The sequence below is a fragment of the Mugil cephalus genome, chromosome 16 (assembly GCF_022458985.1).
Source record: "Mugil cephalus isolate CIBA_MC_2020 chromosome 16, CIBA_Mcephalus_1.1, whole genome shotgun sequence".
Classification (NCBI taxonomy): domain Eukaryota; kingdom Metazoa; phylum Chordata; class Actinopteri; order Mugiliformes; family Mugilidae; genus Mugil; species Mugil cephalus.
In genome coordinates this window covers 15,801,390-15,829,186 of record NC_061785.1, presented here as the reverse complement: position 1 = coordinate 15,829,186, position 27,797 = coordinate 15,801,390, and the positions used below count along the sequence as shown (strand labels likewise).

General features: G+C 41.1%; 4 protein-coding genes across 4 annotated transcripts; 1 reads left to right on the top strand and 3 right to left on the bottom strand.

The window, feature by feature from the left end:
* Positions 1 to 2,149: 2,149 nt before the first annotated feature.
* Positions 2,150 to 3,405, top strand: hbae5 (hemoglobin, alpha embryonic 5). Its single transcript, XM_047608300.1, has 3 exons — positions 2,150 to 2,316; positions 2,745 to 2,952; positions 3,156 to 3,405. Exons 1-3 carry the CDS (start codon positions 2,222 to 2,224, stop codon positions 3,282 to 3,284), a joined length of 432 nt encoding a protein of 143 aa, XP_047464256.1. The 5' UTR covers positions 2,150 to 2,221; the 3' UTR covers positions 3,285 to 3,405.
* Positions 3,406 to 3,464: 59 nt separating this feature from the next.
* On the bottom strand, positions 3,465 to 5,401 carry LOC125022608 (aquaporin-8-like). The gene is made up of 5 exons (XM_047609426.1): positions 5,081 to 5,401; positions 4,836 to 4,962; positions 4,536 to 4,750; positions 3,758 to 3,892; positions 3,465 to 3,647 (listed from the first exon to the last, which is right to left on the bottom strand). Exons 1-5 carry the CDS (start codon positions 5,338 to 5,340, stop codon positions 3,602 to 3,604), a joined length of 783 nt encoding a protein of 260 aa, XP_047465382.1. The 5' UTR covers positions 5,341 to 5,401; the 3' UTR covers positions 3,465 to 3,601.
* A 5,720-nt stretch (positions 5,402 to 11,121) lies between these two features.
* On the bottom strand, positions 11,122 to 12,788 carry LOC125022981 (aquaporin-8-like). The gene is made up of 3 exons (XM_047610016.1): positions 12,382 to 12,788; positions 12,075 to 12,201; positions 11,122 to 11,334 (listed from the first exon to the last, which is right to left on the bottom strand). The coding sequence occupies exons 1-3, from the start codon at positions 12,648 to 12,650 to the stop codon at positions 11,122 to 11,124; spliced, it is 609 nt and encodes a 202-aa protein (XP_047465972.1). The 5' UTR covers positions 12,651 to 12,788.
* A 2,787-nt stretch (positions 12,789 to 15,575) lies between these two features.
* On the bottom strand, positions 15,576 to 23,280 carry lcmt1 (leucine carboxyl methyltransferase 1). Its single transcript, XM_047610015.1, has 11 exons — positions 22,902 to 23,280; positions 21,505 to 21,596; positions 20,161 to 20,282; positions 19,957 to 20,033; positions 19,443 to 19,504; positions 19,236 to 19,338; positions 18,097 to 18,217; positions 17,197 to 17,298; positions 16,905 to 16,996; positions 16,204 to 16,301; positions 15,576 to 15,963 (listed from the first exon to the last, which is right to left on the bottom strand). The coding sequence occupies exons 1-11, from the start codon at positions 22,985 to 22,987 to the stop codon at positions 15,941 to 15,943; spliced, it is 978 nt and encodes a 325-aa protein (XP_047465971.1). The 5' UTR covers positions 22,988 to 23,280; the 3' UTR covers positions 15,576 to 15,940.
* Positions 23,281 to 27,797: the final 4,517 nt, after the last annotated feature.

Below are 27,797 nucleotides of genomic sequence, written 5' to 3'. Positions count from 1 at the left end.
TAATAATTCAGAAACTGTTGTCGGAGAAGATCAGATACGGACATTTCCTCACAGAAGGAGTTCAGTATGATCTATGTGAGCAGTTGGAATTGTTCGTTTCCCACCTGCTAATGTCATTTAAGTTTAATTATTTACTCCATTTGGGTCCATTTAACTTGTCTTTCAGACCTTCCAGGACAATAACTGAATCCAAAATTCCTGAGCTGAAGCTTCACTTAGTTTCTTTGCTTCTTTGCTCGTGTAGAAATAATGACTTATTGCTTATTTATTAACGCCACTGCTTTGTCGCCGATAGACCAGAGACTGTACTCGGTGTCATTTTATTGTTAAGATTGTGCGTCAGTATTTCAGCCTTGGAAACTCCGAATAAACAGTGTAACAATCCAGATCTATATGGATAATTATACACTGTTGTCCACAAAGTTTGAATAATATTTTTTTCAGACATTCTTAAAAAAAAAAAAAAAAAAAAGATAAAAAAAAAATCCTATATATACACACTAGTTATAAGTTTGGAAAAGATTTACATTTTATCACTCAAAGAATAAACCACATTATCACGATCATTTTTATGTGAAGAGGTAAAAAAAATATTATGTGCGAAACACCGTACGTTGTCGACAATATACAGAAATATGTATAGTTAAAGTTAGTTATATATAAAGCGGTTAAATTTGTATTAAATCTACAAATTTCCAAATAGCATCAAACTCTAATGTATAAAATCTCATTTCACTTTATTAGAAATAGTAAATGCACTGAACATTTTGTATGTCCCGAGTGTTTATCTGCAGCACCACACTGGTCGTTATCTGCAGCAGCGCCCCCTCCACCCAGGGCCCCAGTGCTCTAATCCACATGTGTTTTGATTAAGAAAATACTTGAGGTCAGCGATAAAGACCCTCGGTGCTATTTTCTCCCCAAGATAGGAAATATATTAATGACGCGAGCCAAAAAAAGAGGAAATCAAATTAAAGAATTCAATCACTGATAAATCTCGTAGGTCATTCACAGATGCAACATTTTAACACTATTTTTTATTTTTTTTAAGAAATGATTAATCGAGCGCACGAAGCGCAGAATGTGCGTACGTTCATCTAAATACATCTCTACATGGCGCGCATTATTTTTGTTATATATTTTGTTATAGTCTATTTGTAATACAAATAAAAATGAAAAAAAATCGAAGAAGCATTATTTGCCTTGTATATACACCGATCGGGCATAACATTATGACCACCTTCCTAATATTGTGCAGGTCTCCTTTGTGTCTCCAAAACCGTGTCAGAGAGCGGGCGAATGGGCCTTCTGGTTGTTTTTCGTGTTCTTTTGAGTTGTTCCTAAACCGTGTGCGTGTGTGTGCCTGTGTCAGGCTGCATCAAAGAGTGAAGTTGCTATGGGGTGGGGATGCCTGATCGGGTCTAGGTGGGTGGTACATGTCTAAGTAACGTCTGCACTTGTTCTACTGCTTGCGTAATCACTAGACTGCAGCCCCAAACAAAACACACCATGCATGTAGAGTCAGCGTGGTTCCTCCTGTGCATAAATCGAGATAATGTGGATATTAAAATAAATAAATAAAATAAAATAAAACGTAGCCCTGCAGAAGGAGAACTTGGAGAAAAGTCCAGAACCCTGCTTCAGTTTGACTGGAGGTTTAGAATCGACTCCCACGAGGCTTCAGCTCGTGAAAACACTTAAATGTCAAATGCGCATTTTAAATTAGAATGTCTTTTAGTGAAACAGTTTAAGCTGCATGTTTATTTTAGTGAAAGGGTGTGCAAATAATTGATTTATTCCTTCGAGCATCGATATTAACTACCCATCAACACCTGGGGTCCAACGCGATTAATCTTTCCGCGTGTGCCGAACACGCTGGATCTGATACCAGTCCGTCGGCCTCCTGTGACCTGACGCGTCTTTTCCAGCACCTCAGGTGACCCCCCGCCTCACCTTGTACAAGATGGGGTCACATGTCCAATTTTGTGCGCAAACACTCGTATTTTTGCCACCGACGAGCACAGTGCGACCGGCTGATAAGGGCATTCTATGCTGGCATCTGGCCATCGAGGTTTCTATCAGTCGAATCTGATGGGTCCATCTGCGCGAGTAGACGCGACTTGGCATCAGTTCCCGGGGGGTGTGACTTTTGGGCCAACTGAATTTAAGTAGAACTGGCAAACCTGGCATCGCCATCAGACAGAAGGAGAGAGAATCAAACATGAGTTTAACCGACAAAGACAAGGCTGCCGTCAAGGCCCTCTGGGCCAAAATCTCCAAGTCCTCAGATGCCATTGGTACCGATGCTCTGGGCAGGTGAGTGATCAGATATTTTTGTATAATACATTTGTATTTAACATCAGAGGCTTAACTTGTGTAGTTTATTTGTTTAAGAGTTTTGGTTCCAACTTGTAATATATATTATCTGTACAACTACATATAGATGTAGAAAGATATCTGTTTTGAAAAAAAAAACTATTTCAGAATGTATGGTCTAGAGTTGTGGACAACCCTAAATGTTCCAAGTTTATAACTTAACGTGGACTGCCCAAGTGGCATCCTTTGTTCCAGGTGAGGCTCAAACTCACAACCTCGAAATCACATCGCAGATTATTGCTTTAGAAACAGCTGACCGACGGCCTCATTATCACACGGAGGGACTTTTAACTCGCCTGGTCATGTGTTTCACATGCCACCGGTGCCTCAGTGCTACGCGCTCAACGCCTTCGCCTTTTTGCCCACAGGATGCTCTGCGTGTACCCGCAAACCAAAACCTACTTCGCCCACTGGCCGGAAATGGGCCTCGGCTCTGCCCCCGTGAAGGCCCACGCGAAGAAGGTGATGGGTGGAGTCGCTGTGGCCGTCTCGAAGATCGACAGCCTGAGCAGCAGCCTGCTGGATCTGAGCGAGAAGCACGCCTTCAAGATGAGAGTGGACCCGGCCAACTTCAAGGTGAGGCAGGGCCCACCGGCCTCAGCTGTGACCTCAGATTACCCCCCTAGCGCGCAAGCGTCGCGTTGTCAGCGCGCACCTCTCGCGCGCACTCCTGCGCGCTGCCGCGTCTAAATTGTTGTATAAATCACTTATTCTGAGATGAGATTTTATTTTTTACTTTTGCATGATGCACATCTAACTTTTGACCGCTCCGTCCGCAGATCCTGTCCCACTGCATCATGGTGGTGATCGCCGCTATGTTCCCAGATGAGTTCACCCCGGAGGCCCACGTCGCCACGGACAAGTTCCTGACCTGCCTGGCTCTGGCTCTCGCCGAGAGATACCGTTGAGCTGTCCGCAGTGTACCGCACATGAGCACGTAACTCGTGGGTGGTTGAGGAAAAAAAATATATATATATAAAATCATGATGATTATAATGGGAGAATAAAGTGCATGTCGCCCAAACACGACTCCGCTGTTTGTTTTGTGTCTCGTGATGTGTCACAGTGTGAATGATCAGTGGAGCAAATGTTTCTATTTTGACTTTATTTCACAAAAACGGTACACCAGTTTTACAAATTGACATGGAAGAGAAAAAAAACCCCGCTGCATACAGATTATGGTTTTACTGGAACCTGCAGGGCGGTTAACGCGCAGCAGAGGCTCTCATGACTTCATGATGATCCGTAACTTATTATCACCGAGAATGAGCCTGAAACGAGAGAGAGAGCGAGAGAGAGAGAGAGAGAGAGAGGCGGGCGTCAGTACACCTGTTAACGTGTCCTCTCATCCGGTTATTTATTCTCGCGTGATTTCTCCCACCTGACCAGAACAGCGGCCACTACGCCCCCTCCGATGGGTCCGACCCAGTACACCCAGTGGTAGGTCCAGTAGTTGGTCATCACGGCTGGACCGAAAGCCCTGGCGGGATTCAGACACGTCCCTGACACGCTTCCCCTGTTCCCCCACAAAGATAACACTAATAAAAATTAATTATTACATACAAACTTAATGGAAACTTTAATGGAGCAGGTCTGGGACTATGGGGACATGGATTCAATCCACATTCTCCACCCTGGGCACCTTGCGTGGCTGCAAACTGCTCCAAGTGTATTCAAGTGTGTACAGGCACACACAAGCCAAATAAAGCTCATTAAAACGGAGTTAGAATTTAGATAAAATGTTCAAACGGAGCATGAGTCTTTCAGTTTTATACTGCTAATACAGGTTATATGGTGGCATAATCAATAACAGATAAAAAGGCATTCCCCCAAAACATAATAAAGTGATGCAGATTAAAGTTTAACTAAATATAAAATGACTGTGTCAAATGACTTTCAAATTCTGAAGGTTACTGCTCCTTATCTGCCAAAATAAATTTAACTAGTACATTTTTAGAGACAGATTCATCGCCATACTTTCTCGTTACAAATTCTTTACTCCTATGCTTTTGAACGGATGTACTTATTTTCTGCAAAACTCTCATCCCATAATTTTGAATGAACTAAAAGTCAGCGGTCGTCTCATTCGCACGAATGCTGATCACAGGATCGAACGAACGACAGGCCGCAGGCGTGCGGTCAGTGCACTTTTGTCTCACCCTGCCAGGATGTTGATGGTGACGGTGCAGCCCACCAGGAACGGGGCCATCGGGGTTTTCGTTTTGCCGTTGACCGCCACCAGCAGCACCACCATTGTCACCATGCAGGTCATGGCCACCTCCCCGAAGATGGCCTTGGCCAGCTGGCTCTCTGACTTGAGGATGTCAAACGCTGCTCCCGTGGCATTGTTGTATCTTTCCACAGGGGTCATCATCTGTGACACAGAGGTGAACATTTGTGTTTTGTGATTCATTTCTAAAAAATAAAATACATTCATGAATGTTCTGATGTCAGCTTACCTTGGCCATTCCGGCTCCCAACACCCCTCCAATCAGCTGGCTGACAAGGTAAAACCCTACCATGGTCAGCTCTATGCCTCCACACAGGTAGATGCCAATGGTGAAGGGAGGGTTGAAATGGGATCCACTAGAGGGAAGGACACGAGCAGAAAAGTTTGAAGTCAGATTTGTAAAGACGAGGAGACATATTCAATTCAAAATGCAACAAAGGTCGCTTCTAAACCCGCTGCGAGTGTGGTCAGTACCTGATTTTATCCATGACCGCCACCATCACCGCCACAGCCAACCCGTGCACCAGGGCAGGCTGCAGACGTCCAGCTGCAGGCACGTCCTCGATGACCGACACGCAGCCGATGAAGACAAAGAACATGGTCCCCACGATTTCAGCCAGGCAGGGCTGAAGCACCGCTTCGTATCTGTTAGGGGATTTAGACACGGGGGGCTTCTTGCCCTTCTCCATCAGAGTGCAATCCGTGTCTTCCATTTCCAGCTTCTCTACTCCCATCGTCTCCTGCTGCAGAGCGCCTGAGCCGGTCCGCTAGACTGAGTGGATGGTGATTTAGAGGAGGAAGTGATATATAATCGACTCCTGCAGTGGGTGCACTGGACTCCGATTGCACCACAGATCATAAAACACCAAAGGTTAAGGATATTCATTATGGCAACACATAATCCTTGTTCAAACTCAACCGAAGGTCTTTGAAACCTGTTCAGTTGTGTCCTGCCAGGTCAGAGGGTCCGCGGGGGGGTTAGAGGAAGCAGCCACGGGTTCCAGGGGTTTGCATGTCATTTAATCATCTTAAACGTCAGCTTTGCTTTATTTAGAAACTACTGTAGATTGTCTGACAGTAGCCTAGATAGATAAGATATATGGGCCGCAGACTTTGTAATAGCTCAGTGTCTTAGTGCTTTATTGTGTTTCAACATTAAAATTAGATTATACCTGTCGCACTAATTGAACATGCTGCACTGAAGTGAATACTGTAAGTGTACTCTCCTTTAAAGTATGATATTTCTACTCCATTCAAAAAACACTGTGTTTTTTTACGTTAATGTAACCGCTATAGTGGCAATCAACTGACTTCCCCTGCTACCAAGGAGCATGGAGGAGGAAAAGAAATGCAGACAGGGCAAGACTCCAGCAGCACTTGTAGTAAATGGAACAACTTTAGATGGAAGCACCTTTAATCTGTTCCAATAAGGAGACAAATCTCTTCTGAAATTTTCAGATTTTTTTTTTTTTTTGAGAAACTTAAAAATAAAATAAGTACATGCTGCATCACTCAACTCAGCCACAACATTAAAACCACTGACCACGGACAAGTAAATAACATTGAATGTCTTGTGACAATCATTGCATTGCAGTCGTTTAGACGTGTACCACGCACCTAAACCAGACCAGACACCCCCATCCCATAGCAATGGCACTCCCTGATGGCAGCAGCCATTTCATCGGCTGTGTGTCGGTCATCAAGTATATATATATATATATATATATATATATATAGTATATATATATATATATATATATATATATATATATATATATATATATATATATATATATATATATATATATATATCATATATATCATATATATATATAAATTAATTATTACATACAAACTTGATGTGGGAGCTGTGGTTTAATGGAGCAGGTGTGGGACCGCCGGGACACTGGTTCAATCCCCAGTCTCCACCGTACATGGCTGCAAACTGCTCCAAGTGTACTCACTTGTGCACGGGCACACACAAGCCAAATAAAACTCAATGAAATGGAATTGGAACTGAAATAAAATGTTCAAATAGAGTCAAACAAAGCATGAATCTTTCAGTTTTATACCGATAATATAGTTTATATGGTGGTATAATCAATAACAGATAAAAAGACATTCACCTTTGGATCCCAAACTGATGAAGTATCTATGGAATGATCCACAGAGGACCCTCCCCTCAACCCACAGGACTCAAAGGCCCCCACTAACAACCCGTTTCCAGACGCCACAGGACACCCTCAGAAGGCCCATGTCCATTCATTGATGAGTCCCAACTGTTTTGGAGGCAAGAAGGAGACACACACAACTTTAGGAAGGTGGTCATAATGTTATGCCCGTATCATGTATTTGTGTGCTGCTGATGCAGCAGTATAATGATCAGAATGTACGTTAAGCTGAAACCCCTTTAGTGGTACCTTCACTGAAGTGCCATTTTGAATGCGACGTCTTATTTTTGCTTAGACGTGCATCTACCGTTACGTCAATACAAGAGCTTGACGTGCACAAATCGTGTGATAACATTCAGGCGGGATGTCAATTTTGAGTTCATCTGCAAACACAGTACGTCTGGACTAATCATTCTAGCCACGGGCTGTGAAGAACCAATGTTAGACCTGGTTTATATAATCTGTGTGTGGAGGCATAGACGTTTACCCCTATATCAGCGTAATGACCTTCACCTGAAAAACAAGTGAGGGGCAATAACAAAATGATGCAACATACCATGGCCTTCACATACACACTTTAAGTGTACATACAAGTCCAGACTGTCCAGAAGGAATTTTGAGGTAGTTGCCCTGCTCCAGTGCAGTTTTTCAATCTGCTAAATCCTCCTTTGCTAAATAAACAGACTTCAGTGTGAAACTAGGACCCTTGGGCACCAGTTAAAGACACACTGTGGTTTAGGTGAGACAGTTTGCAAATAAAGCTTTAGCCAGTGTAGACAAACACACTCAATGGTTTCAGAAATAACAAGCCCATGTATAATGTATTATACAGTTTGTGGTAGGGGTGCACCGATTGACCGCCAGGCCGATCGATCGGCGCCGATTCTTTGACGTGAAACCAATCTTACCTAACGATCTTACCCAACGATCTTATCTACCTCCGCAAAGGTATGAAAGTCAGCCACTGTCCCCTTCCCCTCTGCCATGACAGAGGGCTGACTGACAGGCCCGCCCACCAGGTCAGGTCACGTCTGCACGCGTACGTGCGTCTGCACGATTTATCAACAGTTGTATTGTTACTTTGTCCTGCAAATTGTCGCAGTTATTGTGATTTCCTTTATTTGTAAAAGCAAACTACTGATGTGCACTTTATTTTTGGTAAGAGGCTCAGAACAGGTCTGCAGTGTAACCTGCTGCACAAGTTTTGTTTGTTTTAATATGAGAAAAAAGGCTAAAGGAGCTGATATAATTTAGTAGATTGGTCAGCCATGCTTTATCGTTTTGATATATTTGATATTATATAGAGAGAACTACCTCATGTGCAACAAGTTTGTATTGTATTGCTTGGGATGTATTGTTTGTTTTTCAATAAAATACGATAAAAACATCAAAGGTGTATGCTGTCAGTTATAAAAAAAAAAATCGGTATCGGCCAAAATCGGAACCGGCAGGTCAGGCTTTTTAAAAATCGGTGGTCGGCCAGAAAATTGTAATCGGTGCACCCCTAGTTTGTGGTATGTATGTATCATACAGCATAACACTATCGTAGGATGCATTCTGGATGATTTTGATAGATTTGGGTGATAATACTTTAAACTGAAAGGCAAAATCTGTATGTCAAGATATGCTGCTTTTACTTTCCTAACTTACTCATTGGCATGTGTCATCTGGTCTGTGACATTTAAATGTGTGACATTTCATTGTTACTGCTGTACTTCTTCTTGCCTGTGTGCATGTGATCTCACAGTGTTACACACAGATGTAGAAGCCTGGTTTTGCACTGTCACACAGAGGATAAGCCGTGATCTTTTTTTTTCAGTGTGCTATTTTAAGAAATTTTTTATGGTGCAGACTTGTTTCATTGGACCAGCGTGTGTCAGCTTACGACTATAATCTGTCTTTATTGTTTGACGCGGTGACTTATTCTTGTATAATCTTCACACCATGAACCATTAAATAACATTTTATTCAGGACTTTGACCTAACCGGCAAAAACAAAAGACTCTAGTAAATAGAGTAGATAAGAGGAAGAGTGATCACGTGTAATACACCGTATACAAATGGAATTTATTATGAAATACCTCTGAAGCTTTTCCAAATCTGGATTAGGAGAAGCTGTAACGTAATTTAACACTTTATTAAAACGAGAAATACAGAAATCCTTTGAGGGGGAGCCAGCAGTGACAGCTGACCCGCAAATAAATACGTTTGTCCACATTTTTAACAAATTTACATGTTACATTGTGATTGTTGAGCGATGCACGGACAGCTGGGACGCCCTCCGTCTCTTCTTCTTCCGTAAATAAGTCATTCACTTGAGCAGAACTCGGGTTTTCTGGTCGCCGAACAGTAACCTGGAAGAGAGTGACAGTTCAGTCATTCCGCAGGTTTATAAGTCAGAGACTCCAAATACGAGGTGTGAAGGCTCATTAAGTGGCACAGAAGGACATTTGATTGTTAAAAGTAGCTTGTCTGAACTAATACACAGGTACGAGGTCTGAAGTCCAATGTAAAAGGAGGAGGGACTGCTGTTGTAAACACCAAAGATAGAGTATTTTATCAGGTTTAAAGCAGCCTCTTATCTATATACCTGTCAAACTCTGTATCTTAGTCAGATGACCTTTTGGTGTTGTGTGTGTGCCATTGTGCATTAAGTTGGAAAAAGACCATTCTTTATGTTTTAACCCATAGGTTCCCAAAGCGCGGCCCGCAGAAACATTTCTGGCGGCCCGCAATGAATTACAGTTGTTAGTTTTAATCCAACCAAAGCCCTTACTGCACGTTGCTTTGAAAGGATGAATAACCGTTTCGTGGTGTTTAGCGACATCTATAGGGATACGCGGTAATTGCAGGTGTGGTTACACCTCGGTGCAATTTTTTTGTGTTTCACCACTGCGGCGCCGGCTCTCGCCTCACTGTGCCTCGGGTAAGAGACTGCAGACTGTGAGGATGGAGTCGGAGCGGGAGCCGCCGGAGCCGAGGCCCTCCACAAAAAAACGCTGTGTCAGCGAGGAAAAAAAGGGGGTTTCAAGATAAGTGGACAAATGCGTATCGGGCGGATAAAGTCATGTGCCTGATCTGCAGGCAGGCCAATGCAATGCTCAAGGACTTCAACATAAAACGCCATTAGGATGACGGAGGTGGAGCCGGACATCAGAGGAATCGTGGCCAACCGAAAACAGCACCACGCGTCCCACGCCAATAAAAAGCTTCTGTTTTACAAGTTTCTCTTTCTCCCCCTCCCTCTGTGTGTGTGTGTGTGTGTGTGTGTGTGTGTGTGTGTGTGTCTGTCTGTCTGTCTGTGAAGGTTTTCCCGTGGTGCTTTTGTAGCTGGAATTGCTCCTGAATAAGGTCTATGTTGATAGAACATAGAACAGGAGGCAAGGCACACTGAGACTAACTTTTTGTTCTAAATAAGTTTTTACATGTATTCTCAAACGGACTGCACACAGGACTGTTATATCCCAAATTTGACTGTAGAGGGCAGTAAACACCAGGGATTTTGTGTGCATTACAATGTTTCTCAAGTTCTCAAGCCACGTTTATTAATCGACATGTGTTTAGTGTGTACATTACTGGACGCAGACCAATAAATGTGAATTGTAGAGATGCAACCTGGTCGTTAAAATGATTACAAATGGGATTTTCCTTTTTTTTCCCCTTCGGTGGCCTTCAGTCCAATGTTGGGTTCCTAAATTGGCCTTCAGTCCTCAAAACTTTGAGAACCCCTGCCATATCGTTTTACTAAAATATGTTGGATTCATGCTAATGTGCATGTAAAGAAATTTAAATTTGTGGGGGAAAATTATATGTAATTTTTTTGACCTCTACGGTGTCGCATGGATGTAAGCTATTCTTGCTAGATTTCAAAGATCCTCAGATTTTTTGTTTGTTTGTTTGTTAGGATAATGTAAAAAAAAAAAAAAAAAAAAAAACAATCCCTGAAATCTCTTGACACATACAACTACACACACCTGATGAAGCTGACGGTGAGCAGTGCACCACAGGTTGGTCCGACCCAATAGATCCAGTGATTGTTCCAGTGATTGGCAGCCACTGCAGGGCCAAAGGCCCGGACAGGGTTCATACAAGCTCCAGACAAAACTCCTCTGAAACAACAGTCAGCACATGGCACCACTTAAACACAGGTGGACATGAACACCCCACTTCTCATCGTAAACTGCTAAATATGTAAAACATTTCTATGCTGTCACAGTGTCAGTAATTTTAATGCCCTGGCCTCAGCTCTGGTTGGGATCTGGAAAACTGGCAAACATAACTGGAATAAAAAGGATGCAGTACCACATGATTTCTAGCGACACCCCCTGGTTCCTGTTGGCGCTCTTACCCGGCAAATATGTTGGCTGTCACAGTGAGGCCGATGCAGAAAGGAGCCCACGGTGTTCGAGTTTGGCTGTTGACGGCCATCATGCACACCACCGTTGTGAGGATCAGGGTCAACATCACTTCCGATAGCGTGATTTTACCGAGATCACCATTTACTACGTTGAAGGCACCTCCGAGAGACGAAGTATATAAACTAGACGGATACACTGCCTGAAAGTGGAACAAGCAGAATATGTAACTTATATGATTAACTTGGCTGGAATACACTCTCAACCCAGGAAATCAACTTTAATTTGTGGACTTGATTAAAATTTGCTAAAGAAGGTTTAGGGTTGTTTAGGGTTTTAAGTTGGAAGTATGAAAACTGAAGTAACTGTTTACAGTCAGAGGTTTTATTTACTGTGGCAAGTGGAAAAATGTGACTGTACAAAGACAAAATTAGGAGATAAAACTACCTATATTTGACCTTAATGTATCAAAATTAGACAGAATTCTGACTTAATTCTGACTTAAGTTAACTTTTAAAGAGCTACGAGTCACAGGCATGAGGCAATTGATCATCAAAAAAAAATGTAAATGGAGAGAAAAGTAGTGAAAAATAAAAAGAAGTCACATTTTGAATTACTAAATCTAGTAATCTGTTTTAACTTACCAAGTAATTATTTCAGGAAGATACATTTTTGATATTACCTCAATAGTTTGATTTAAAAGGTAAAAATCTGCAGCTTATCCCCATTTTTTTTTTTTTTTGTTTACCGTAGTAAGTTAACACTGGGAGAAAAAAATTTCGCATTTTTCCGGATTAAACATTAAACATTGACATGGATACGTGAAAAACCTATACAATATCTAAAACCCTGACTCACCAGGAGTATTTTTCCCCTCAATACACATGACTGTGTATTCATCTTTTATTTTGGCGCTAACGGGCTTCCGTACTTGTCTCTCACCTTTGTCAAGAAGGCACCAATTACGCTTCCAATCATCTGGGCCAGGACATATGGCAGGAGAAGAACCAGCTTCATCCCCCCGCACAGGTAGATGCTCACAGACACCACGGGGTTAAAATGCCCCCCACTGCAAAAAAAACATAATGAACTTCAACACGTGTCTCTCACTCAAGGCTATAGGCTAATGTGGTCGGCTAATGTGGTTCTGTGCTGAGAATGAAGTGCGAGCCACTACATGCCAGACTTTTCTAACTTTTCTGCTCGAAGATCGAGCATTTAAAACACACAGCAAAAAAATGAACTTTACCTAATTTGCCCAAACGCCTTGATCAGCACCCCCACCACCAGGCCGTGTGCTAGAGCAGGCTGGATGAGAGTCGTGCCCACGTTCCCGATGACTGATGCGCACCCCACGAACATGAACAGGCTCGTCCCAAACAGCTCGGCCAGGCAGGGCTGCACGTACTGCTCATACACGCGCCTCTTGTTGTTCGTGTTGCTCTTGCCTCCCTCTGCTGCCGCGTCCCCCATTTCAGTCACCGTGAACACCTCCGTCTTGGTTTGTGACCCCGACATACTGCCTGCAAAACTTAGTGCTCTTAGTGGTGGAGTTGCTGCTCTCGTTGGACCACAACCTGCAATAGGTGGTCTGATGAACGTACAGTTATGTACAGGAGCCACTCGGAGGGTGACGCATAAGGGACACACACACACACACACACACACATCCTTTTTTTTTTTTCTTCTTCCCACGCCCCTCTTTCCTGCAATTGTTTATAAGGTTTACAAGATTGATAATCAGGAGGAGCTCATAAAGATGATAAGAGTTATTAAGTGTCAGAGGACACAAACACACGCGCGCACACACAAAGACCAAAGGCTGTACTATTGCTCAACAGTACAAAAGCAACACAGTGACATATACACTACACTGACTATACTATATATATGTATCATTATATATGGAATGTATTTATGTTTCTAAAGTCTGCATATATAAATGATATCATCCATTAATCACATCTCAACGTATATGACTCCAAGTGTAGATTCTCATAACACCTGACCACTGATAGGTGAAGTGAGTAACAAAGATTATCTCTTCTTCACGACACCTGTTAGTGGTGGGGCGATAATAGGTGGTAAGTGAACATTCTGTCCTCAGAGGTGATGTGTTAGAAGCAGGAAAGATAAGCGAGCGTAAGGGTTTGAGCGAGTTTGACCAAGGTTAAACTGCTAGACGACTGGGTCGGAGAAGCCACCATTGGGGTTTCATGGTCTGCGGTGGTAAGTGTATCTGTTCAGAGCGGTCCAAGGAAGGAATGGTGGTGAACAGGCAACAGGGTCATGGAAGGTGGAAGCTCACCGATCTAATATTCAAGCCTACTGTGGCACAAACTGCTGAGAAGATCCTGGTTCTACTAGAAAGGTGTCAGAATAAACTTTACACACGGCTGCACGGCCGTAGAGCAGTGAGAGTGTCCATACTGACCCCCGTATCCCCCTGAAATCACCAATCACCGCCTGTGAGCATCAGAACTGGACCACGGATCAGTGGACGGAGGTGGCCTGGTTTGGTGGAGCACATGTGTTTCTTACTTGGGGAACAAATAGCACCAGGATGCACTGTGGGAAGCCGGTGGAGGGGGTGTGATGCTTTGGGCAATGTCCTGCTGGGAAACCTTGGGTCCTCCATGTGGATGCTACTTGGACTTGGGCGTTACTTGGATGTTACTTCAGCAGGATAGCCCGGCCTGACACAAAGCAAAAAAGGTTCAGGAATGGCTTAGGGCATGGATCTTCAAGAGGGGGTCCGTGACCCTAGGGGGTCCACGGAGGTACTGCAGGGGGGTCGCAAATTCTTTGGTTGATTAGACACTTTTTATATCTTTCTTTTTTTTTTTTTTAATTTTCACCCACAAATTTAAATTCCTTTAAATTACACATTAACATGAGTCCAACATATTTTAGTAAAGGGATACATGGAGGCAGAAGACGTCATCTTTCAGTCAGCACTTCACTCATTCAGCGACACAGAGCGCCACACTAGACCTGTCAATCTAAGTCTCCGACTCTGTCAGTTTCCCCGCAATTGGCTGAGAGCCTATTCAGTCCCCAGGTGAAATCTGGAAGCGCGCTGCAATATTAGCAGAAGAGAAGCTAACACTGCAGCTCGCTCCCATCAGCAAACTCTGAAGCCAAAATGAATCGCTTTTATTTTCTTTATCTTTTAATTTCATATATTTATATATATAGCTACAGTTATATGTATGCCAGGTATGTTTATGTTAACGCAGTTGCACATTCGAAATAAAAAATAGTATTTGAACCTGTTTATTATTTGAATAGCTTAATATTGAATGAAAAATTATAAAAAATAATGTATAATTATAAACAGCACTAGGCTGAATTTAATATATCTATATATATATATATATATATATAATATAACATATAATATATATAATATAACACATATAGTTGGTAGGGGGTCCCTACTTAATCTCTTCACCAGTTTGGGGGTTTAGGGAGCACAGCAATGTGTTTGGGGTGTTGACTTTGGCTTCCACATTCTCCAGATCTCAATCCCATTGAGCATCTGCATCTGACCATGCGACAACTTACAGGATCTGCTGCCAACATGGTGCCTGATACCACAGCACACCTCCATGGGTCAGGGCTGTTTTGGGAGCAACACAATATCAGGAAGGTGGTCATAATGTTATGGCATGTCTTAAGTGTAAACTTATTATAATTAATAAGTGTATTAAGTGTATACTTATTATATATAACACATATTACGTGTGTTAAATATCGATGCGTCCATTTGTGCCACATTTGTTTTGTGTGGTATGAACGTAAAGGCTAAATATATTTCTGTACTTTAAACCTATAAATAATAATAAAAAATAATTGTTAAACTGTGAATTTCACTGTCAGATGAGAGTCGTGATACTTTCATGCTTTTGTACGACAAAAAACAACTTGTTTCTCTCATGCATTTTTAAAAAGAGCATTGAGTCAGAGTAATCCTGGGAGTGAGAAAGAGTCACTGTATCTACGACCAGAGTCCATTGCAACTATGTACACTCAAAAATATTCTCGTTCACTTACACTGAACTTTTTTCTCCCACTTCAGATAACCACATTCACATTTTGATATAGTCCAATATTTTTTATTATTATTATTTAACTGCACTATCCTTGGGGATGATTATATATCGGACTTGTTTCGTACGCTGCTGGTCTTGATTTTTCAAATTTGGTTTTCATGTGTAAGCGGCAAATGACAATAAAGTAACCATAACCTTAATCTGACATGTTCTCCTTGAATGTGTGGAGAATGGAAAACATTTTACAGGCAAATGAACTGGTATGCGATTCATTTCTTGCGGTTTGGCAGTGCGTACCTGTACACTGTGAAAGAAAGTGCGTCTGATCAATGAATAAAATGAAATCGGCACACAGAAACCAAACCAGGGCAAGCACCCGACACCAAAACATTGTTAAAACACCAAACCTTCTTTATTCTCCAAGATTCTGTGCCCGTGAGCAAATGAATTAAACAAATGTGATCCGTTTTACAGTTGGTATTTCTGCGTCAGTGTAAGGACAAACCTGCTCACAGCTCTCAGCCTAATCACGTCTTATCTTCAACGCGTACGGGGGGGGTTACAGAGGACGCTCATTAAATCACATTGTGCTGAAGTCAGGACATTTCACAGCAGAACAGCTCCCAGATGAGGACTGGATGGAGAACAGGGGCTTCCTCTTTCCCAGTGTCTCCTTAAGCAAACCATCTTCTGCTGTTGACTTTGGCACACACACGCTTGTGAAGCATTTCCAGCAGCGGAGCAGTGTCGCACTCAAAATGCCAACTGTGACAGACCTGTGAAAACAAAACAGTGACCTGTTCTTGTAAATGACCGAAGCGGGGGGTTCGAATGGGGCGTATGGGTGGAAATATTAAAATTTTTAACACTTGTGAGTAACGCTAGGCAAACAAAACGTGAAGCAGTGTGGCGCCGTCGCAGCCACAGAGGATGCTGGATCCGAGCAGCCACAGATTTTCCTGCATACCACAGATGACATTCACGTCAATGTATTAGTGACATCGAGCGTGCATTACCCAGGTTAAGTTTATCCTTGGAGGCCCAGCAGATGCTGTAGTGTTGGAGAAGTTGCTGCAGCAGCTCCTTCTCATCCAGGAACTCCAGACTCTCAATTCTGCGAGAAATAAGTGCAGTATTTCAACACAGAAGGAAGATCTTTCTTATCAGACAGAGGTTATAAAACTGGGACACCTCAAGGACTACCTCGTAAACAAAATTATCGATCTGTCGTTCCAGTAACGAATAATCCATTCAATAACGCGACAGAGTAGCGCAACAGAGTCCCTAACATATTGATGCCTTCAACGAGGAGGCAATTTTGAGGGGTTTATGAGGAGACAACTGGACATTTTGAACTAATTTCTATGATTTCAGGTGAGTGTCACGCCATTATGTCATATTCACCACCCACAGATGTTCTTAATAAAAACCTAAACTCTAAAACCCTAAACACACTAGTCATTCAGAACCCAAGAAGCCACTTAGGCGGAGAAACGTCTTCAAGAAAACTTGAGAAGTTACGTTGCCTTTGTTTCTGCCTTATCTTCTTAGATACTGAAAATCTCCCCTTGCGATGATGAACTTGATGAGTAAAACGTATATGGAGTGATTTTTAGGCACATACTCCATCATCAAAAGACGGTAACAACTTTCCAGCTAGCCTTAATGAAGTACTAACAAGCTTTGGGCGGGACTGGGTGTTGTTAATCTGTATTACCTTGCCACATCTTCTTGAGGGAGCATACCGTAGACCGTCATCATATCTAGGGCATCGGCATGCTCCCAGCCAGTCTTCAGAAACCGCTCCTTCTGTAAATGTCACGTTGCATTGTTTATAACACAGTAAATAGTACGATGTGTGGATATATTTAAAATAAAAATAACAATAATTCAAAGGAACAACCGGGCCACACAACTTCATGTTTTAGTGTACAGTCCCCACAGAGCACACCATGAGTGGATGACAATGTTTTATTCTTACGGGACTGGGCAGGTGAGGTGGAGGTTACCTGAGAGTCCAGAGACTGGCAGGCCTCAACACCTGCCAGGGTGCACTGGCGACGCTGCAGGTTTTCGATCATCACCTGGCCAAATCGGTCACTCATGTTTACCTGAATGAACAGACAGTGTTGATTTCATGAAGCCTGTTGTTCTCTTCAGAAATGCTTTCCCAGCATAATTTATATATAAACTTGAAATACACACTGAAGAGAATAAAATACATCAGCCACTGCATGTCCAGTATGATGGTGAACATTTAAGCAACGCCTAAAGCTTGCAATAGATGCTACACTGTAACTGACAACCTGATTTCCACCTACTCAGTGAGTATAAACCCTGGAGATCGAGATCTGTGGATGGTGGAGACGCTGCAGACCCATGCAGCCCATACATCGCCCCTCCCCCACTAGCAGAGTGCATGCAGCTGGAACCTGGAAAATGCTTGTGCTCTACTTGTTTGTATCTGTTTATACTGTATGCATGACAGCGTTAAATATTCTAAATGTTTGTTTTTTGATTCAATTGAGACTCTTAACATTTGTTAATGTGTCATTTTTATCATGTAAATGGAGGGAGAACAAGCAGCATCGGCACCAAATATCGTCTCAAAAAAAAAAAAAAAATTCACTAGATCCCAAACTGATCAAGTATCTGTGGCATGAGGCCCCTTCCCTCAACCCATATGACCCAAAGACCCCCTCTAACACCATTCAGTTGCCAGACACAACAGAACACCCTCAGGAGGCCCATGTCTATTTTCTGATGAGTCACAACTGAGGCACAAGGGAGACCTACACAATATTAGGCAGGTGATCATAATGTTATGCCTCATCCGTATGTGAACAGAAATACTAATGTGTATTTATAATAAGATAAAATTGTACTGTACCATATATTGCACCATTTACCTGTTCGTAGTTGATGAACATGGCTGTGTGAAAGGTTTCTGCTGCCCAGTGAACTAAGTTGGAAGACTGGGCTGGAGTCATATAGACCAGCACACACTCTGACAGGAGCAGTGTGGGTAACCTGGAGGTGAGAACAGGACACATCAATGTACTTTGTACTTACACTATCAAATCAAATAAATAAAGCAGGCTGACACATTCCACAAGTCCAGCCTTTTGTGTTGGTCGGCAGAAATAAATTCGGATATTTAAACTAAGCAGCCTTAAAAAACATCCTATCACACCTGCATGGATGCCTGCGCCACCAGAAAATTCAGTTTTATCCACACACAAATTCTTCAGTGCAGACAAACATTAGTCATGGAGTTCCACAAGGTTGTGTTCTAGGACCGACACATTTCACATTACACACAATTTATTTCTGAAGTAGCTATTTAACATAAGCTGGGTTGTGTTGACTGTTTCTGACCATTGAAATTTAGTTTTTCCTTTACGTCTGGAGCATTATGATTAAAATTTTACTAAAATTTTAATTGGACTGCTACTGGTTAAGAGATGCTCCAGACAACATTTTTAAGTATGAATTACTTAGGGGGAATTATTTAGTAAACAGAGGATATATCTATCTTGACAAAGAACTGCATTTAAAGCAGAATAAATCCAAATAGTTTCTAAATGGAATATATTCACCAAAATATCCACTGAAATTCTGAAAAGACTCCGCTGAAGTAGCATGCTACCACACTCCATGAATTAGAGATGAATGTCTACAGAATTTCTAATCATTCAAGTTTGCATGAAGTTTAGCATTTGATACTCAACCCATCCATTTTGGGTGTGGCATCCTTTCAAATCAGGCTGCAGATGGCAGACATTCAAATGCATTACAGCTGTTCAGGCCTTCTGTAGAGTGACTCTGTTATCTACAGCTAACTAAAGTGAGATAAGCTCCAGTTCTTGGACTTCTACAGATGTACTAAGAAAACGCATTACTATTGAAGGACCGCAGTACAAGCCTTATTTCGTAGAAACAATACTGACCACAGGGTAATTTTCACTTTTTTAAAAATCTCAGTAGCTTATCGTGACTGATACAGAATATATTCTTGGTATAAAGCTGAACAGCTGATATTACGTACTCTGGGTTAAGCTGGAACTTCTTTAGTTTTTCATCTAAATTTGAGATGTCTCGGAGGTCGGCCCCAATAATACAGTAACGATCTGAGTCAAGACTGTGGGCATCTGAAGAAAAACACAAACAGACATAAGAGCTTGTGACAAATGAAGAATGTCTGGTGGTATTAACATCATGGTGATAAATGGCAAGTGCAACTTTTGTCGAGTACCGAGCAGTAAGGAGTCCGTTGAGTGAGTTTCGATGATAGGTTTGGACAGAGGAGGTTTTGTCCTAGACAAAGGAAATAAGTTTATTACCAGTAATAAATAAAACAGCATGCTATTGGAATTTATTTACATATAATTTAAACCATTACAAATATATAGGCACGACATAACTATCTGTAGTAGAAATACACTGACAATGTTCCTCCATTCTTCCACAGCTGTTACTACTGAGAGGTTCTGGCGCCCCCTGTTGACCTCTGGCCTACATTACCATACTAAAGCCAGAAGGCCAAAAAAAATAAAATTCTGTTCAACATTTTTGCTTACAGCTATAAGTTAGAATATATTGATTGAAATGTATATATATATGTGTATATTTACACACACATCTTAAATGAAATGCAATTTTCTTTATTTACACGTAAGTCAATCTGATGTAAATAAAGTGACTTTTTTCAGTGAACCAATCTCTGAAAAGTCAATGGTTAGAAGTGAATGGAAGCTACCAGATCTTACTTTATATTGTGTATTTTCCTGGACACAACTGTTGGAAAATCAACTTCGAAGAACTTTCGAGGCAAAAGGTTTCCATCCTATGAAAAACACACCCTAAAGATCAGCGTACTGTGCACTGCAGTCAAATGAAGCGAACAGCCATTACACATTAATCTGAAACACATTTAGGTCACACAACCAGCAGCAAACTGCAAGTTTACAAACCTTTAGTCTCCAAAATGTGGTGTCCAGTCCCGCTCCCAGGTTGATTATTTGGCAGTCACACTTCGTTTTCCTTATAAATGCATCTAGGAGATGGTTCATTCCCTGAACACGGGCATAGTATCCTGTGAAATCAGGAGTGAGAAGCAAATAAAACACATAACTAAAGAGAAAAAGGGGAAGAATACACTGATTGACCACAAGATTAAAACTAGAGAACGACCGGTGTGGATTTTTTTTAAGACCGATACCAATTTCCTTTTACATCAGCCTTGGCCGATGGCTGATACGTGCTTCCGATGACACAATTATGACAAATGTTACATGTCTCAATTGAACCAAAAACATAGACGTTTACGGAACTCAAACACTGTATCGTCAAACGCATCCGCATATCAGCTGCTGATACCAGTAAAATACACAAATATCGGTCAATCTCCGGTTAAAATAGTGAATAACATTGATTATCATGTCACAATCTCACTTGAGAAGTGTGGAATATATTATCTAGCAAGTGAACAGTCCATTCTTGAAGCTGATGTTTGCCGTTATGGTCCGAGCTGTCCAGGCATAGTAAGATTCAATAAAGAGCAGGAGTCTGATAACACGCCGTTCGGATTTCATTACGGGGGCATGTTTCAACTGATACGAGGAAAACACGCTGTAACCAATCAAAGCTATTTTAGTGAAAACAAACACAACTACACAGCATGCAGGGAATGTGTATGACTACAACACTGTTACGCTTCAGTCCATCCCTGCATGTAGTCCAGGCAGATCTTTACTGGAGCGTGATTAACTCCCAACAGAGTGACTCCAGATCAGTTTTTCCTAAAACATTTGTGGCTGGGGATGTAAGTCTGGATTCCAGACTAGATCCAATCAACTTCACAGAGGGACAAATTGTGATGCCGAGACCAATGGGACAGACCATCTGCAAGAGGACGGGGCTTGTGGGGTGTTACCGGTCTGCAGTGGTGAGTCACAACCAATTTAAAAGAGAACAACCAGTCAACTAAGGTAACGGGTGCGCTGGTTGAATAATAAAAAAAAAGGCAAGCAGGCAGAGCGGTGTATTACTCTGCAATGTTCTGCTGGTAAACCCTGGGTCAGAGCATTTATGTGTATGTTACTTTCATACATACCACGTACCCGAGTATTGTTGCAGACCATTCACACAAATTCATAGAGAATTTTATGTTCTCCAGTCACCGATAAACTAAACGATTACCACATCCTATGAGGAACTTGCTCCTCTGTGTGACTAACAAATATACAAGTTATGGTTGATATTACCGAGCTTAAGCTGATAGAAGTAGGAAAAGAGCAAACTGACTGATCACTTGCCTCTGTTGATTTCGGGGGCCTTCCGCTCTCCCACAGATCTCACAAAGTACTGAATATACGGATCCTTCCAGTAGCTTTTACTGGTCGCAAACCTAAAAACACATTGCAAATTGTCAGAGAAATGTCACAACTATAATAACGTTCTGTTAAACAAATATGACGAGAACTGCAGCATTTGAGGAGAAAGGCAGGTACTTAGAAAAAGAGTGACAACACACAGACATACATCTGACTTACATATCACTATCCCAACCACTTTATATATATTTGTCTGAATTAGGGATAAAATTGCTGGCTAGCTGGAGTTTTGTGAGCAGCTGCCATTCATGCTGATCTACAACATTCTTTATATTATGAAATAATGATCATAAAAAATGATAATGAACATACACTTATCAGGCATAACATTATGGCCTAATATGGTGTAGGTCTCTACTGTGCCTCCAAAACAGTTTGTACTCATTAATGAATGGACTTCTGTGGGTGTCCTGTGGTGTCCGGCATCAGGGTTCCTCTGTGGATCATTCCACAGATACTTGATCAGTTTGGGTTCTAGTGAATTTGGAAGCCAGGTCAAACATTGTGCTATTTATCATGTTTTAGTTACTAAACCATTTTTGTGTGTGTGTGTTTCTGTGTCAGGCTGCATCCTGCTGGGGATGGCTGCTGCCATGAAGGAGTGTCATTGCTATGGGGTCGGTGAACCTGATCTGGTCTAGGTGGGTCTTAGTAACATCAACACAAACGCCAGATGCAAAAGTTTCCCAGAAGAACACTGCATTGTCACACGAGACGGTCAGTGTTATTCCCTTCACCTGTCATTGGTCATAACGTTATGCCTGATTGTTGTAAATTGTAAAACTCACATCTCTCCAGCCTTCTGGGAGTAGACAAGGACTGGTCAGAACAAAACTTGATAGATTTAAGAACAGCCTTATGCCCCATGCAGCGAAATGTCCAACTTCTCCTGACTCCTCATGTGTATTTATTGAAAGGTCTGTGTCACATATGACCTTTCAAGTGTGTAGTATTACTGCGTGCCTTTTTATACTGCCAACCTCAGAGCTGCACAGCAGTCTTGTCGTTTTAATCACCGGCAATACACGTCTGTTCTATTATTTTGGCTTCACTTGTTAGGAGCCACCATGTCTGTCTATAGGCGGTGTACAACCTGAACGCACCTTCCTGCGCTTGTGGTCATAATTTGAGACTCATACGTGAAATTTAGTCTTCTATTTAATTCTGATAAACTTTATTTGATTACATCTAGCCATGGCTTTAAACGGTAGTTTAATTGTTTCGTGCTGCAACTCTTCTATTGCTCCCCGTTGTCCTGACACGATGCATTTAAACAGGAACATTAAATGTTCAACATTGGCTTCAAATGCTGCTGTTACCTTTTACATATGGTTGCGTCATCACATGTCGCCCTCACTGCTTCATCGGAAGTATCCGAGTCTGTGAAGGGTTGCCGAGCTGCCATTAGAGATCTCTGCCTTTATGTGGTCAACATTGAAACTCTCGTCCACCTGCCTTCTCCTGGATAGCTACTATAGGCTAACTACCTAGCTAGCTAACATGACAGGTGGGTTTATTCAAATAAACGGAAAAGAGGAACATAAAAACGGTGAGCATATTCCAGCTCTTGAGATAGTTGTGAAAAGGAGACAAATTATGAACTGACGGTAAATAATGATAACCTAAGGAGGCAATAATATTACTGAATCAAAATGTACGGAGCCAGGAATAAGTTGCCAGCCCCATCCGGAAGTATACAATGAACACATCCGGGTCTTATGGATTTCAAATTAAAATTTCCCACCACCCTGAACGAACGAACGAATAAATGAAGGCTTCATTTCGAACACGAGAAAACACACACAAAAAAATAAAAACAACAAATCGAAATAGTCAAAACGACAAATTCAATGTTAACGTAACATGTCCGAAAGAGAGTAGGAAGAAGTGTTTATTTAATGTTACCCCTTCCCCTTTTTCTCGAAATGTATGTCCAACACCTCATGAATATTTACTGTACATTTTAACTTAGACTTAGAAAGACGTTGTCATTTCCAAATTAAATGAAAAAAGTCAAATTAAAATAAATAACTTAAAATATAAAATGAGCAGGGAAAACACATCATTTTGGTTGTGTATATAGCAGGTGGCTACTAGACCCGGTCAGTGCTCATTGGTCACTGAGTAAACTTGTTACACTTGATTTTGCTTTCTAAACTTGAGCATTGAGCTGTAATAGCGGTGTAAACAGTGGCACCATCTGTGGCATCTCCCATAAACAGTGGCATTTCTAGTGGCATCCAGACTTATTTTTATAATTCTTGTGAATATTGCATATATAGTATATTGCGTTTTGTTTCCTGTTATATAGTAGCCTATGTATGGTGTTGAGTGCCAAGGACCAATTTAGGACTTCTGAACAATTATACAGTATGCCTTACACCACAGTTGTCAAACATACATCTTGTGGGCCTAAACCGACACACCAAAGGGTAAAATCTGGCCCGCAGCATGAATTTGCAAAGTGTGAAAACTGCACTGAAGACTGCATTATTTTCATTGAAAATAAATGTTATTCCTCATTAGTTTACTGTTTTAGTAAGAGAAGGTGACAGAGGTAGTCTCAGATACTGAGACCCAAAACTAAACAGCTATGTGAACAAATTGCTCTTATTTTTCTAAAGAAATTATTTTTTTTTAAAGGAACATTTAATAAATGTAAACATTCTCCTAATTTATTTGTACTTCCATGGAAAAAATGTCTGGCTCACTTAAGATCAAATTACATGTTCGTCACTAGTTGAGTGTCTTCTCAGAAATCAAGGCTGAACTTTCCTCTCCAAAGTTTGAAGTGGAAATGGTTGTTTAAAAATCGCATTTTCAAACATAAACACACACAAAAGTAAGCCCTGTTTCGAACATAAATACTCTCCATGGCAACCACCATCTAACAGAATGTGTATCCCCCTACAACTGCTGTGACTGAAGACTTAGATTTAGACTTAGATAGACTTTCATGATCCACGAGGGAAATTACTTTGTCCATAGCTCCGTTGCACATAAAAGTAAACACTCATAAAACCACAAGAAAGATAAATAAAATGAGATTAGAGTTCGGTAATGGAGGTCATTCTACCTCCTCTCTTGGTCGGTGCCGGGGTTGGTGAGAGGGGTCAACAGCCACGTTCTCAGGGGGTAGCCACCGTCCGGTGGGGTCACATGAAGGCAGAAAATGTGTGAAATAGATTTCGTTTCCTTTGTTCATACACCATTTGAATGAATCACACCAACTTTTTTCTAATTATAGGTGCTTTAGTGTGAAACGAACACAAAGGACAAAACTAATTTATTAACGGATAAATTATTTACTTACCGAGAAGCCACAAATCGTGCACCGTGCCAGCCTCCAGCCTGTTCCCAACCATTCTGTTGGTCAGAATGAACGAGTCATGCGTTGAACCAGGCCACCTTGCCATGATGTTAGTGAGCTGCATTTGTGTGTGGAAGTTTTTCTGTGCCATCACAGTTTGAATATGAATTGCTAGGTAAATTTAGTTCACATAAAAAAAAATCTATTTCAAAAAGTTCAACCTCATAAAATTCCTCATCACAAAAAGTTCAACCTCATAAAATTCTTCACCAAAAAAGTTCAACCTCATAAAATTCTTCACCAAAAAAGTTCACCCTCATAAAATTCATCATCACAAACCGTCCAACCTCATAAAATTCAACATCACAAAAAATTCAACCTCATAAATTTCAACATAAAAAAAACAACCTCATAAAATTCAACATAAAAAAACAACCTCATACAATTCAACTTCAAACCTTCAACCTCCAAATTTCAACCACCAACACAACTGACAGGGCTTTGGAGAGTACTATTTGCTATTTGTGTTCGTGAAATTGATAGATATTACCTGATCAGTTGCACATTGATGGAACATATTGAACAGTATCTACACTGAACTTTTAAGCGGCATTAATGAAAACTGCATTAAATACTAGCTAGTAACATTTACCTCAAATATATATATTTTATGAAGTTGAACTTTATTTGATGTTGATTTTTTTATGTAAACTAAATTTACCTAGCAATTCATATTCAAACTCTGATGGCACAGAAAAACTTCCATTCGGTGGCTTCCCCCTGAACACAAATTGTGTTAACAGCCCGATGGTTGTTTTGTTTTGTGGTTACTGCGCATGACTGAGAACTTCGTCATAGTAGAGTGGCTTCGCGTGTGTGAAGGATTTAAGTTAGATGGTTATGTTTGTTAGAAACTTCTGTGTTTTGTAGCCCAGAAATCTTTTACTATTACGTTATCCCAATGAAATCTTGATGTTTTTATGTAAAGACATAATAGTTATAGTAATTTACCACAATAAATTACATAACATGAGCATCACCACTATTTCATTTCTAAGAGTGAATTGGGCTGACTGCATAAACTGTGCAAACTCTGCCAATGACCCACTGCCCCCCTAGTAGATCTGCTCTGGTGCCACTATGTCCATGAAGCACTTATTGCTTTCTACATAATTTGTGCTGTTTGAAAGTGAACCAGGTCAATTAATTAAAAAGTTTATCATTGTAATAGTGTATGTGATGCTTGTAACTGACATTATGAACTATCCTTGTGACTCTTTTTTGCAGTATTGATGGTGACTGTACTGTAGATTCATAATTCGAGCTGATTCCCGTTCCAATTTAAAATGTTCAGAAAAAGTTGGTGTCAATAAAATCTTTAACCAATTCAATAAAACAATTATCTATAATATATCATTTATCTTGACATGTGATTTGTATATTTTACTGTAACATTAGCCAACATATCTTGAAATATCTTAACAGCAAGCAATATGATTATTAATTTTATCTATCTATATACAAAAATAACTTGTTGCACTGTTATACAATATTTAGACAATATAACAAAAAGTTATCCACGTGCCCTCATGTGAGGTCAACGATTCAACAATATTACCTTTATACACTATTTGTTCAGTGTGATAGCGACCCCTGCTGATTGTTCCGAGGCACGACAAAAAATAAAATTGTTTTTTCATCATTGCTCACCGAGTATCTTCTTAAATGATAAATGAGCATTGTGTCTATATAATATAAAATTTGATTTTCTTTTCACGTTGTCACGAATACTTCTATCATTAAGGGATACTATTTTAGAGAACTGCAAGGAATGTCTGCCCCGCAGAAGGTCCATATGGCCCACAGTACGAATTGTGAGTGCGTGAAAACTACACAGAAGACTGCAGAACACTGACTCAGACACTGAGACCCACAACTAAATTTCTATGTGAACAAATTGCACTTATTTTTCTAAAGAACGCACGTGCCTCCTTGACGAGAGACCAGAGTTTATTCCTCCGCTCTTGTCTCAGCTGGTGGAACTGAATAATGGCGGGAAGTGCGTTTTCATCCTCTTTTGGGCTTCCAAGCCTGTGCACCGTGTCCACCATGAATCCCATTTTCGAACACTGTCTCTGGACTCAGAAGGACACGCCTCCCTCGGTCACCATTTTGGCCCCTCCCACTGCATCATAACAGTAGCGCGCGCAGGCGCAAATAATGACGTAAACACCGCCACTGATATCGCCGACATGTGTTAGTTTCGTGATGACATCATCACGGGCTTTGAACGCGATCGATGACGTCACATAAAAATCACGTCTCATACACGGCTTTGATGTTACTGATGACGTCACGTTAAAAAAACATTAAAGACAGGAGCATCTAGCATCTTGAAACCCAGAGAACTATCTGAAACACAGGCGAGAGACTAGAGAACTTTGAAAGATAGGTGAGAGAATAGAAAGCTTTTTGAAAGATAGGTGAGAGAATAGAAAGCTTTTTGAAAGACAGGTGAGAGAATAGAGAGCTATTTGAAAGACAAGTGAGAACGTGAACATACATTTATTGTTCACAAACAGGTACGAAACAGCGTACATTTATTGCTAACAATTAGCACACACTTATTCATTTCATTCAACGGCAACTAATAATACAAAAATGAGCACCAAAAGAACCCAACTCCAAGCTGAGCTGGAGAGATCAAGGGAAAATGAGTCCCAGCTCATGCAGAAAAACAAAGAGCTGAGTAAAGAACTTGAAAGTTTGACTGGAGTTTCCATTTCACTCCAAAAAGAGCAAACGGTGGTTGCTCTGCTTCAAAAAACTGCCAAAACTAATCAGCTGCAGATAGCAAACCTCCAGAAAGAGTTGGAGAAGGTCAAAAGTGAGCTGAAGACATGTA

Excerpts from the sequence above, each read along its gene's own strand:
- LOC125022608 (XM_047609426.1), bottom strand. The coding sequence starts at position 5,340 with ATGGGAGTAGAGAAGCTGGAAATGGAAGACACGGATTGCACTCTGATG. Across the intron at positions 4,751-4,835 it reads TGGGAGCCGGAATGGCCAAG|ATGATGACCCCTGTGGAAAG; the intron begins GTAAGCTGACAT and ends TCTGTGTCACAG. Across the intron at positions 3,893-4,535 it reads ACCATCAACATCCTGGCAGG|GGGAAGCGTGTCAGGGACGT; the intron begins GTGAGACAAAAG and ends GTGGGGGAACAG.
- LOC125022981 (XM_047610016.1), bottom strand. The coding sequence starts at position 12,650 with ATGTCGGGGTCACAAACCAAGACGGAGGTGTTCACGGTGACTGAAATG. Across the intron at positions 12,202-12,381 it reads AAGGCGTTTGGGCAAATTAG|TGGGGGGCATTTTAACCCCG; the intron begins GTAAAGTTCATT and ends TTTTTTTTGCAG. Across the intron at positions 11,335-12,074 it reads TTGGTGCCTTCTTGACAAAG|GCAGTGTATCCGTCTAGTTT; the intron begins GTGAGAGACAAG and ends TTCCACTTTCAG.
- hbae5 (XM_047608300.1), top strand. The coding sequence starts at position 2,222 with ATGAGTTTAACCGACAAAGACAAGGCTGCCGTCAAGGCCCTCTGGGCC. Across the intron at positions 2,317-2,744 it reads GGTACCGATGCTCTGGGCAG|GATGCTCTGCGTGTACCCGC; the intron begins GTGAGTGATCAG and ends TTTTGCCCACAG. Across the intron at positions 2,953-3,155 it reads TGGACCCGGCCAACTTCAAG|ATCCTGTCCCACTGCATCAT; the intron begins GTGAGGCAGGGC and ends CTCCGTCCGCAG.
- lcmt1 (XM_047610015.1), bottom strand. The coding sequence starts at position 22,987 with ATGGCAGCTCGGCAACCCTTCACAGACTCGGATACTTCCGATGAAGCA. Across the intron at positions 19,505-19,956 it reads AGGAAAATACACAATATAAA|GACAAAACCTCCTCTGTCCA; the intron begins GTAAGATCTGGT and ends TCCTTTGTCTAG. Across the intron at positions 16,302-16,904 it reads CCTCAAGAAGATGTGGCAAG|AATTGAGAGTCTGGAGTTCC; the intron begins GTAATACAGATT and ends TATTTCTCGCAG.